The following is a 12,635-nucleotide window of genomic DNA, read 5'->3' as shown; positions in this document are numbered from 1 at the left end:
TTTCTATTATCCCGAGGCCAATATAGCAAACTTCTAAAATAAAATTAGAAATCTTCTCAGTGAAAACATATTGTGAAAAGGATGGGATGTCAAGATTTAAACTTTTTTTTTTTCTTTCAAGTTAATTTCATTAGGAATTTCTGTGAACTATGTGGTAAATGTTTTTTGTTTAGATGTGAGTTTGCAAATACACTTTCTCTTTGTATGTCTATGTGGGTATATGTACGTATTCAAATCCAGATTCAAGTAGTAAGTTAAAAGTAAGGGGTTTTTGTTGAAAGATGCCAAATAGTACAAAAATTTTATTTTGTGAGAACTCTTCTTGGGCTTAATTTTTTGGGAGAGCATGGGTGAACCAGAAGAAAAGGACTTCTTCCTCTGGGTAAGGTTGTATAGTTTTTGGAAAATAATTCTAAGCAAACATTTAATGACTTGTTTTTGGTTTCAACCAGGCGGAGGACTAATTGGGAGAAAGGGGTGCATAGGTGCATTGGGAAGAACCGATACAATGATGTGTGCAGTATATGGCTGGACTGAAGAGATGGCATTCTCTGGAACTTCCACAGGGGATGTGTGTATTTGGAGAGATGTGTTTCTCATAAAAACTGTCAAAGCACATGATGGTCCTGTGTTCAGCATGCACGCATTGGAAAAAGTAAATAACCTGCTCATTGTTTTTTGATGTCTGGACAAAAAAGTCTATGAAGTTAGGCCTTTCCCAAACTCAGGAATCCATGGCTGTATTTTGATTACAGAAGCCTTGTGAGGTCCAGATTCAAAATAATGTTTTATGCATGTCTCTAATTCTTGTTATATATCATGCTGTTTCTCAAACCGGTGTGGTCCAGTGACATCTTATTCAGTAATTTTCATGACCTCTTACTAAAGAAATAATAGTAACTTATGATAAGTAAAAGTACTTTTTGATTTAAGCATTCATAAGTTTAATGGAATATGTGAGCTTGTGAGAGAGGAAGATGGTCATACTCGTACTATTTTGTGCTGTAGTTACTGTCTACTAGTAGAAGCATTCAGTCTGTAGATCACTAAGTACTCTCTCCTGATTCTCAACTTCTTTTGGCTCAGGAAAGCGTTTTAGCATGTGCTTAAGTGTGAATGGGTGTTTAGTTAGATTACTTGTATGTTTGAAGTTATGTATATGTTTGTGTTTTGCTAGGTTAGACAAAGTTGCTCCACCTTCTAATATATGAGTTTCAGTATAGTAGCTTTGGACAAAGCGTGTGTTATTTATATTGTAAGAACTAAGTTCTTCAAAGGAAAGTACTAATGATTTCAGTATTAAGTATACCAGTTGCTTCATTAAACAGCTGTAAATACTTTTTGAAGACAGAATAGTACAAATATGCATATATTTGAACAATTTAACCACTAATCAGATTTTTGTGAGTGGTACTAAATTTGGCTTGGAGTAATGAGGTGAAATGCCAAAGGGATATTGAGGCTAAGCATCAAGAAAATCATTTCAGTATGTCAGTTAAATTATTTTTCTGGTATGGTAGAAGTTTATTGGTTGGAACTTTTAAATCCAGCCTGTATACATGGACTGTACAGAACTGTGCTGCCTTTGTCAGGAGGAGAATTAATCACTTTGTTGCTCCTGATCTTTTAATCTCTAACATCTGTAGTTTGGTGCATTACAGTGTTGTATATAATCCATTTTCAGTATTGGCAGAAATCACAAAAAAATTAAGGAAAGATAATAATTGATTGTAACTTGTGATTTTTTTTTTTTTTCATGATTTTTTTTTTTGCCAGGGATTTGTCACTGGAGGAAAGGATGGGGTAGTAGCTCTCTGGGACGATACCTTTGAACGTTGTCTCAAAACCTATGCCATCAAAAGGGCTGCTTTGGCCCCTGGGTCTAAAGGTAACACAGACTTTATCCTATTTTTTTATTCTATTTAAAATACTTTGTTTAGGAAACTCTTTCTGTGGAGTTACTTTCCCCAATAAGAGGTAGTCTTTTTTGACATAACAAATACTAAAAAATTTTTTTTAAAGCTTTATTGATTATAAATAAGTCATTTTTCTGTTGGCAGAGGAAAGGTATGTTGTAGCATCTGTTGGCACATTTAGTGGGTGCAGATCATAGTATTTACCTTATTATCTGCCTGGTAGCAATATAGTAGTATAGTTGATACTTCGCATGGACACTTTTTCACTAAGATTACCAGTAAGTCAGGCTGATTAAACTTCAAAGATACTCTGAGAACAAAGATTAGTGTCAGTTGGGTAATTGCCAAATACTCCCAAACGAATCCAAACATACAAGTTCTTCCATGCAGGAATATGTTCTTACTTGTTTACTACTGAGTATCTTTTTGTACAGTGAGAATGTAATGTGCATATGTGTGAAAAATCCTCTTTAAGGCATACTTGAGAACTTGTCTTATAACATTTTAACACTCTAGGTCTCCTCTTAGAAGATAATCCTTCTATACGTGCCATATCTTTAGGACATGGTCATATTTTAGTGGGCACAAAGAATGGTGAAATATTGGAGGTGGATAAAAGTGGACCAATAACTCTGCTGGTTCAGGTACATGTTAAATATCAGTCAAATATTCCATACCACAAACACTTGGTTTTGTTTTTGTTTTTTTTTCCTCAAGTAAAGACTGTTGTGAAATAACAAGCATTTTAATTACTAGTGAAGTTAGCGAGTTACTATCATGTCATAGATTTTTAATGCTAGGCTAGACCATTATGACTCTTTAATGAGCAAAACAGATCACAGAATTTCATGTACTACTTTGTTCAACAAGTTCATCCTTACAAACAGACCAAGATCATATTTCTGTTTCAAAAAAAAAAAAAAAAAAGTGTGAAACAGTAGATCCTCCACCAAATTCCTTATTAACTTTTTCTGAGTACAAGTTATTCTTACTATTTTTAAAAGTTGTCTCCTTGAGGTTTATTTTTAGATTTTCTTTGTAATTATGTAAAAAGCATTTTGGTTTTCTTTGCCATACCAAACAGACTGCACTTTTTAAGGCTGACAACAAAACAGATTTTTACATCATATCATAATATGATTTTCTTTCATACTTAAATAAAAATCTGTGGATCTTTAATTCACACTTTGAGTGGCCAATGCAATGTGTAAAGAACTGGATTTTTTTAAAGAATGTGTTAGAACCTAAGGTAAAGTCTAGATCATAGAATAGTTTGGGTGGGAAGGGACATTTAAATGTCATCTAGTCCAACCCCCCCTGCAATGAACAGGGACATCTTCAACTAGATCAGGTTGCTCAGAGCCCTGTCCAGCCTGACCTTGAATGTTTCCAGGAATGGAGTATCTGCCACCTCTCTGGGCAACCTGTTCCAGTGTTTCGCAACCCTCATTATAAAAAATTTCTTCCTTATATCTAGTCTGAATCTACCCTGGTTTAGACTAAAACCATTATGCCTTGTACTGTCGCTACAGGCCCTGCTAAAATGTTTGTCCCCATCTTTCTTACAGGCCCCCTTTAAGTACTGAAAGGCCACAATAAGGTCTCCCCAGAGCCTTCTCTTCTCCAGGCTGAACAACCCCAACTCTCTCAGGGTTTCCTCATAGATAAGGTGTTCCATCCCTCTGATCATTTTTGTGGCTTCCTCTGAACCCGCTCCAGCAGGTCCATGTCTTTCCTGTGCTGAGGACTCCAGAGCTGGATGCAGTACTCCAGGCGGGGTCTCACCAGAGCGGAGCAGAGGGGCAGCATCACCTCCCTCGACCTGCTGGTTACACTTCTTTTGATGCAGCCAAGGATATGGTTGGCTTTCTGGGCTGTGAGTGCACATTGCCGGCTCATGTCCAGCTTTTCATCCATCGGTACCCGCAAGTCTTTCTCCGCAGGGCTGCTCTCTCTTCATGCACCAGCCTGTATTGATACTGGGGATTGCCCTGACCCATGTGCAGGACCTTGTACTTGGCCTTGTTGAACCTTATGAGGTTCACATGGGCCCACCTCTCGAGCTAGTCCAGGTCCCTCTGGATGGCATCCCATCCCTCAGGCATGTCAGCCGCACCACAGAGCTTGGTGTCGGTGGCAAACTTGCTGAAGGTGCACTCATCCCACTTTCTATGTCATTGACACAGAAGTGTGTAAGGATTATTTCACAGGGAGAAGTTTTCTCTAGTACTAATTACTGTAATTTGCACTTTTACTGTAAGTAGCAGGGTGAGGTTTTTTTCAGGTGTTCTATGTTTCTATTCAGATATTTCTTTATTATCCTCTAAAGAGACACATGTTCATTCTCTGTTTTGTTTTGGTTTTTTTAACTTCCCTAAATATATTATTTCATATTTCAGTTTAAAATACAAAGTCATCTGATTCATTGTGTTTTTTCAGGGTCACATGGAGGGGGAAGTTTGGGGTCTAGCTACTCATCCTCATTTACCTATCTGTGCCACTGTAAGTGATGACAAAACCTTAAGAATATGGGATTTATCTCCTAGCCACTGTATGTTAGCTGTTCGCAAATTGAAGAAGGGTAAGATGCTTAGTATGAAAAAATATTTAACTGAATTCAGTTGACATTTACTAGCATTATGAATATTTCAAAAGCAAGACTGAATAAATTCCTTTCTTTGCTCAAATTAATTTATCGATGCTGTGTTCACGAGTTATGTAGCCCTTAAGCTAATGAATCTGTATGAAAGATTTCTATGTAATACTGTTCTTAAGGTTATTTGCAATTGTAACATATTGAAGTCAGTGAATTTACAATAAAAGTTGAGCCAATTACATAAATCTGCCGTGTTGCTTATAGTATTGCAAGCTTTTTTGAACAGTGGAGGACTTCAAATGTAGAAATTTTTTGAAGTCTTAGAAGTAATGCTGAATTTCTCTTCTTTGTGAACATTAGAAGAAACTGGAATCTCAAGGAAAGAGAACAGTCATAAAATTCTTACTCGTTGTATACTATCTAACTAAATTCTATTTTGACAGATGGAAAATCTGTTGTAAGTGACTTCATATAAGGAGACTTTTTTAGGATTAGACGAGACTGGCCTTAACAAGCTTTTAATGATATATATACTTTGCTAGACAGAGGAGTACAATATCTATTTGGCATTCAGTAAAGCATTTTCATCCAAACCTTATAGGAAGCTTAGTTGAAGATGATTTGGATTGATAACGTAAGAAGAGTCATGAGTTGGCATGAGCAGGGATTAAACAAGGAAGTTTCCAGTTGGTGAAGTCTGTTCAAGTCTTAAAGCTGATATTTCTTAATACTTTTAAGAGTAGTTTTGGCAGAAAAATAAGGACTGCGATGACTTAATTTGCTGGTGAGACCCATTTTGAGATGCTTTGGTGATCTCAAAAAGTGCCTGTGTACTGTACAGAAAGAGCTGAATACTTACGCAGGCTGCAGTAATGGACATGAGATAATATTTGGTAATTAAAAAAGGCAAGACTCGATGACTATAAGAAAAATGTCTGTGTAGCTGAGGAGTAACTCAGGATGTTCTAGCTGATCACAGGATGACAATTACGTGTGATAGTGAGGTATTTTTCCCAGGACATATTGAAGTATTCACCTAATTTACAAGAGGCTAATCAGAATATTTTTGGTGTACACTTCTCATCTGTGTTCAGCTGAATGAAATTAAACTGAAAGTTGAGTATGGAGAAAGAGGAGCTACAGGATAATGAATGCAAAGCTTTGTGGTGGAGTCAGCTAAATAAAGGGTTAATGTCTACAAGTTAATCAGAGGAACAAATAGTAGGGAAAAATATTTATACTAATGGAAAATTCTGGCATGGAAGCAAATCTGTATAAACTGACCTGAAATAAATTTAGATTGGAAATTAAACTGTTTTTCAAATGAAACTTGACATGTTTATTAAAAGGATTATATGACATAGTGACCATGATTGCAAATGACTGGATTCTGTGAGTCTAGAAGGTCTTTTCCAGCTGTGTTCTCCTTACCAGAGCAAATGGTAACAAACAACTGGTACCGGATACTAAGGAGAGCAAATTAAAAATATATAGACAATAGTGATTAATCTGTATTACTAATGTAGAACGTACATCAATTAATATGCAAATAAATGTAATCTAAGATTCTGGGGTTGTGTACTTGTCGATTTGCCAAGAGCTTCTGTGTGCTATCACAGATGTAGAGCTTGGAAATTATCTTGGCAGCATCTAAAAAATTTCATTAGACTATAAACTATAAGAACAGCTTTCTTTTACCACTGGAAAAATAAATCTAAAACAGGGATTGTGCACTGTAAATGTACCTGAATGCCACTTCTGTATTCCTCATAGGAGGTAGATGTTGCTGCTTTTCTCCTGATGGAAAAGCATTGGCCGTTGGTCTCAACGATGGAAGTTTTTTGATAGTTAATGCAGATACCCTGGAGGATCTAGTCTCTTTCCAGCACAGGAAAGATGTTATTTCAGAGATCCGATTTTCTCCTGGTAAGTGATTTAAAATGAAGATTTTTATATCAAGGTTCTTCAAGCAAACTTTATAACCTTTAAAAGATAAAGAAGTAGACATTTGTAGTACTTTTTTTACATGTAACAAGTCAGCAAGACTAATACTAACATTTTAAAAAATATTGGGTGTGAAGTCCTATGTTGCTCATTTAAGGATGAATTTATTGGAATAGGCTTGCTCATAGTAACCTCCTGAATGCAACAGTCAATTTTAAATCATGAACATCAAGCATCCTCCCTAGGTCCCTAGGGTTCCACTTTGAGCTGCATAAGTTTGGCTCTTCACTGAGGTTGCTGTTAGCTAATGAGAATGCTTGAAAGGGATGTGTCAGAAAGGTCTGGCATCTTCCTTTTTCTTCTTTCCCCCTCTACAGTGCTTAGCACTCCTGGTGAGGCTAGTTTTTTTTCAAATAGTACAGCTTTTATTTAGGAACTCAAATGTATGACCTAAACTAATAATACTACTTTAGTGAAAATACTCTTCTGTAGGAGAAATTTGATGCAAACTACTGATACCAATTCTCATGCAACAGTACTTTCTGGTTACCTAAGCCTTGCTGCTCTCTGAGTGCAATACATGTTTAAAATTTCATCAAATATAGTTTTTATTGTTTGAAGATGTAATCATGTAATGGTTGTATATTTCATACTGATTTTGATTATGTGATATGAACATTAGTCTGTCAGGGACTATGTATAAATTAGCAAGTTCACTTCAAAGAACTCTGAGTTGCATATAGCTAAATTCCAGAATGTACTTGTGTTTAATATACAGAGCACTACAATTTTTGAAAATGTCTTGTCTTTCTACTGATGTGTTTTAGGGGCTGGAAAGTACTTAGCTGTGGCATCCTGTGACAACTTTGTAGATATTTACAACGTAATGAGCAGTAAACGGGTAGGAATCTGCAAGGGAGCGTCCAGCTATATCACACACATGGACTGGGACATAAGAGGTAAGTAGCATTCATTCTAAAAATCTGCTGGAGGACTGATTACATTATAGACTAAATACACTACATCTACAGTATGAATTTGTGGTATCACTGACACCACACTGATTTGTTTCTTCAGTTTATGAATATGCTTACAGCACCTGAATAAATATAAAAACATGATTTTTACTATTGTTTATATATTTAGAAGTTGTGTAATTTGAAGTAGAATAGATTGTCTATATAGATTGGTTTGCTTGGAGGTTTGGGGATTTTTTTTTTTACATCTTCTGTGTTTATTGTTTGACTTCTATTTCTTGAATAATGTACTGCATAATGCAGTTGCATCTGTAGCTCAGGAATATGTATCCTTGTTGTCAAATACAGCAGAAAGACTGGATTTCCTGTCTTCCTGGGTCTTAATACATGTTTAATTTAAATACTAACTTTAGTCCTGTTTCATAAAAAGCAAGGCAGTGCGATCGTGCAATCTGTTAGTTCCTGCTCTTATTCCTCTACATAATCACTTTTGAAACAGTCTAATTTAATTTGCAAGAGTGTTATAAGTTAGCTTCCCCTGAGAATTTTGAAAACAGGAAGAGGACAGAAACATTAATGAGAATTTCCCTCAGAAAAAAAGTAGTATAAAGGCAAGCAGTCAGCTGCTTGGAAGCAGCCATTGGCTAGGCAGCCTATGTGCTTCTCAATCCCAAGAGCACATGCATACTGGTCAGCCAGATGTCACAAACAAGCTCTGAATTAGACCCAGTACATGTTGTCCACCATCTGATGGGACAACCATAAACAGGAGAGAAAAGCGGTGCATTATTACAGTTTTCAAAGAGAGGAGGAAGGACTGTGAATTTAAGGGATCAAAGGACTCAGATCTTCAGAAGCCCATACTTCCAGATCCACTGTTCATGTATGCAGCTTTTTCCAATGGAAACAAATAATTTGTGTAATGCTGTTAGAAACAAAAATTTCAAAATAACCTTTTTTCTGGGTTTTTTTTGTTTGTTTTGTTTTTGGTTTGTTTTTTGTTTTGTTGTGGGGTTTTGTTGTTTTTTTTTTTTTGTAAAATGGAATCTTCTATTTAATGTCAATATATAATATGTAATATGTTTTATAGGGAAGCTCTTGCAAGTCAACACTGGTGCTAAAGAGCAGTTGTTTTTTGAAGCTCCTCGTGGGAAAAAACAGACAATTCCTAGTTTGGAGGTGAGGAAATAGACTGCCTTCTTAACTTGTTTGCACATTAGAGTTATGATACAACCATCTATACCACGTAAGAGAGAAGGATGTATAAAACTATAATTTTAACTGGTCTGTTGAAAAAACTTTGGTTTAGGCATTTGCTGTCCTTCATCCTTTTTTGCAGCCTGTTCAATTAGATAATGTAATCAGAATGATAAAATACGTAAGGGATTATCACATTTGTCTCTTCTGTTAAGAATGGACATTTGGCTGACTTATGCACGCATGAAAGTCTCACTGGACTTCTGTATGCCTCTTTTGATACCTAAACACCTTTGAAAATCTATTTGCAGATTACTGAGCCCGAATCTTGCTGTGGAGGACCTCATGTCTAACTTTACGTAATAGTGCAATACAGTATACATAATATATATAGGCAAGTGTAGTATATTGTAGCTATAATACTGATTTGTTTTCTCAGACATAGAGCATTGTCATAGGGCAGGGAGTGAAAATGGATAATTTTCAAATAATGTTTTCTATGAGATTGAAAGGCAGTGTTGAAAAATGTAATTTGTTTTCTCTAGCCTAGAAGGGCAGGTAAGGTCAAAATTTTTTAAATACTTCTAGAGGTTTTTGAACTGGAAGTTAACAGAGGTAAAATTAAGGGTCTTGAATGAAATCCTGAATAGTCAGAAAATAAGTGGTTAATATGTTAAAATAGTATCTTTTTTATGTGATGTATCTTTCAATGCAAGGACTTTTTCTTGAAATCAGATATGGAAGAAAACTGCCTGGGAAGAAGCATGCTCTGTCTCAAACAGGTTGTTTTTGTAGGTGGAAAAGATTGGCTGGGCATCATGGACAAGTGTTCTGGGCTCTTGCTGTGAAGGAATCTGGCCAATAATTGGTGAAGTCACAGATGTAACTGCTTCATGCCTCACTAGTGATAGTAAAGTATTAGCCACAGGAGATGATTTTGGGTTTGTGAAACTGTTTCGATACCCTGCTAAAGTAAGTAATTTTCAGCTGTTCATAGAGAAGATTGATTAATAAAACTGCCTTTTCATAACTGTAAAAATTCATCACTCGGAAGAAAATAGCGCTTTCATAATTTTGTGCTTGTGATCAAAGAATGCATTCAATATTACACTGCAATTTGCAATGCATTAAACTTTCAGTTAGTAAGAATGACCATTCCAGGTCAGACTAAGGAGCCATCTCATGTAGTGTCTTATCACCGATAGTGGCAAATACATAGGGGAAAACTGTAAGAATGGGAATGGGAAAGGCACTGTGTAATAATATCTTAGGCATTAATATCCTCAGTGTGGTTTTTATCAGTGTCATTTTTAGCCCCTTAAGCTCTTGTTTTGGAAGACAATGAACACTTCTTCCTCACCTTCATTTCACTCATGATTTTATAGACACTCATTCTGTCCAACCTCTGTAATTTTTCTCTTAAGATGAAGAGATCTAATATTATTTAATTATGCATCATGGAAAAGCCATTCCAAAAACACATTATATTTTTACTGCTCTTTAGAACCTTTCTAGTTTTCCTGTATATTTATCAGTAAATATGTCTTCAGTTTTGAATATTTTGCCATGCTAGGGATGGTGACAATGCACAAGTGTTGACTCAAAATGTTCTGTGTGCATTTTATTCTTAATCTGTTAGATTATCTTCTCTTTTAAGAAAAACAATCCAGTGTTTATTGCTGGAATCTGTTTTTAAACAAATTCTTGCATGCTTGGTATGGAAATATGGTTAACATTTCAGGAAGCTGCTATAGTAGAGGAACTTGGCAAATCATGTGATGCATACTAATGCAAAACAGCTGAAGCATAGACTGTAAAGAAGTTAGGAACATGTGCACTGGCAACTCATTTCAGTTTTATCTAGCAGATTGGTTAAATTTGATCTGTGCCTTTTCTTCTCCCTTCTTAGGGAAAGTTTGGAAAATTTAAGAGATATGTTGCTCACAGTACCCATGTAACAAATGTCCGTTGGACCTATGACGACAGTTTGTTGGTCACTGTTGGAGGAGCAGACACCTCTTTAATGCTGTGGACTTACGAAGTGGAAGGACATCGGGATAGCAGGCAGTGTGACAGTGAAGAGTCTGATCTAGATTCTGAAGAAGATGGAGGTCAGTAATAATTTGTAAAACTAGCTGGATTATGCTATCTCAAGAAGACTTTATTAATGCAAAACTGCTAATTTAGAACTAATCAAGTTTTATATATGATTGTTTTAATCTTAAATAGTGAAGACACTTCAAAAACATTAAGTAAAATTTCTTTGTGGGGAAAGGACTGATAAACTGTTGTGAAGAAAGTTATAATGAAGTGTTTGACTTACTGCTTTGAGTCAGAGTATATAAAAAGACTCTTGACATCTTTTAAATGAAAAAATATTAAGTGCCAATTATAGGTAACTTCTGAAAATCTATATAGAAAAATACACTCATCACAGTTTGAATTAGGGCACTAATTATGTTGAAATCTGTATAATGTGAGATCATAGTTACCTTGATGTTATAGCATCTGTTTCCATAACACGAACGCATAGTGGACTGAGGTAGGCTGATGTTCATATATGGAACAATCTATTGCAAGATCATAATATCAATAGTTATAAAGTGTTAATTACATTTCATAGAACTAACTTCCGTTGGTTTTGCCATACTTAATGTTTTCCTTTCCATGTTATAATTCCAAGGGTTCATGAGCCTCCAAACTTGTTCTCTGCTCCCAAGTGCAATTTTTTCTCCTTGTCAATTCCTCAGTCTTCAAGCATTTTTAAAGTATCACTGCTACTCTTTCAATAGTTCTGTGAAATAAATTAACTTCAGTTTTCACTAAAATCTGCTAAATGACCAGAGAGATACTTTAAATATTAGAGGCTGTCCTGGTTTCAGCTGGGATAGAGTTAATTGTCTTCCTAGTAGCTGTTGCTATGTTTTTGAGCTAGGTATAAGAATGTTGATAACACTGATGTTTTCAGTTGTTGCTAAGTAATGTTTAGACTAAAGTCAAGGATTTTTCAGCTTCTCGTGCCCAGCCAGGGAGAAGGCTGGAGGGGCATAAGAAGTTGGGAGGGGACACAGCCAGGACAGCTGACCCAAAGTGGCCAACGGGGTATTCCATACCATGTGATGTCACGTCTAGTATATAAACTGGGGGGAGTGGGGGTGGGGGGGATTGCTGCTCCCGGACTAACTGGGTGTCGATTGGCAGGTGGCGAGCAATTGCACTGTGCATCATTTGTATATTCCAATCCTTTTATTATTACTGTTGTCATTTTATTAATGTTATCATTATCATTATTAGTTTCTTGTTTTCTGTTCTATTAAACTGTTCTTATCTCAACCCACGAGTTTTACTTCTTTTCCCGATTTTCTCGCTCATCCCACTGGGTAGGGGGGGAAGTGAGTGAGCGGCTGCATGGTGCTTAGTTGCTGGCTGGGTTAAACCACGACAGAGGCATATTAAATATTCTTTGGAGAATAATTTTTTTGCACTTTCTGCTTAAAAATATTGAAGACTACATCCACAAAGTAATTTTAACTGCCTACAGGGAGACTTAGTCAACTTTACCTTTCTGAATCAAAAACTGCAATTGTCAGAGTTTTTGTTCGGCTTCTGCCTGCGACCTGTTAGCACATACATGCCCAATAACGTTCCCTAGGCTCTGGTACTTTACACAGAACCCTCTTAAGCTATGTGTTCAAAAATACTCTAAAAGAAAGAGAGGTCTGTTAAGCTTTACAAGAAAAGACATTGACGTCTTTTTCCACAAAAGTTTCTCTTCATCAGGTCCTTTAAAGTTCAGTTAGAGTTAAGAACTATTCATAAAGTTGGCATTAGTAGCCTCGATCTTTGGGGGAAAAAAAAATATGGAGGTAAGTAACAACTCTGTCACTATTTAGCTTTTTTGCCACGTTTACTATAGTAAACATCATCTTGGTGTCCCTGAGAGTCCCTAAGCATTGTGTAGGAACCCTGTGCAGACCTATGGATTCCACCCTAATGGATGGATCC

At 36.2% G+C, this 12,635-nt stretch overlaps 1 protein-coding gene across 8 annotated transcripts in view; it reads left to right on the top strand.

The window, feature by feature from the left end:
• EML5 (EMAP like 5) overlaps nt 1–12,635 on the top strand; it is a 119,088-nt gene that overhangs the window by 65,165 nt on the left and 41,288 nt on the right. For all 8 annotated transcript variants that reach the window (XR_008234541.1, XM_052782942.1, XM_052782940.1 and 5 more), the window contains exons 18-26: nt 453–655; nt 1,777–1,888; nt 2,433–2,560; nt 4,356–4,497; nt 6,286–6,438; nt 7,284–7,415; nt 8,524–8,612; nt 9,426–9,602; nt 10,540–10,741. Coding sequence is in view for 7 of the 8 variants with exons in the window: in XM_052782942.1 (XP_052638902.1) it covers nt 453–655; nt 1,777–1,888; nt 2,433–2,560; nt 4,356–4,497; nt 6,286–6,438; nt 7,284–7,415; nt 8,524–8,612; nt 9,426–9,602; nt 10,540–10,741 (1,338 nt within the window). In the remaining variant the exon portion in view is untranslated. The remainder of the gene's footprint in view (nt 1–452; nt 656–1,776; nt 1,889–2,432; nt 2,561–4,355; nt 4,498–6,285; nt 6,439–7,283; nt 7,416–8,523; nt 8,613–9,425; nt 9,603–10,539; nt 10,742–12,635) is intronic.

The sequence above is a fragment of the Harpia harpyja genome, chromosome 3 (assembly GCF_026419915.1).
Source record: "Harpia harpyja isolate bHarHar1 chromosome 3, bHarHar1 primary haplotype, whole genome shotgun sequence".
NCBI lineage: Eukaryota > Metazoa > Chordata > Aves > Accipitriformes > Accipitridae > Harpia > Harpia harpyja.
The sequence above is the reverse complement of the archived record's forward strand: the minus strand, read 5'-3'. Positions and strand labels throughout refer to the sequence as shown.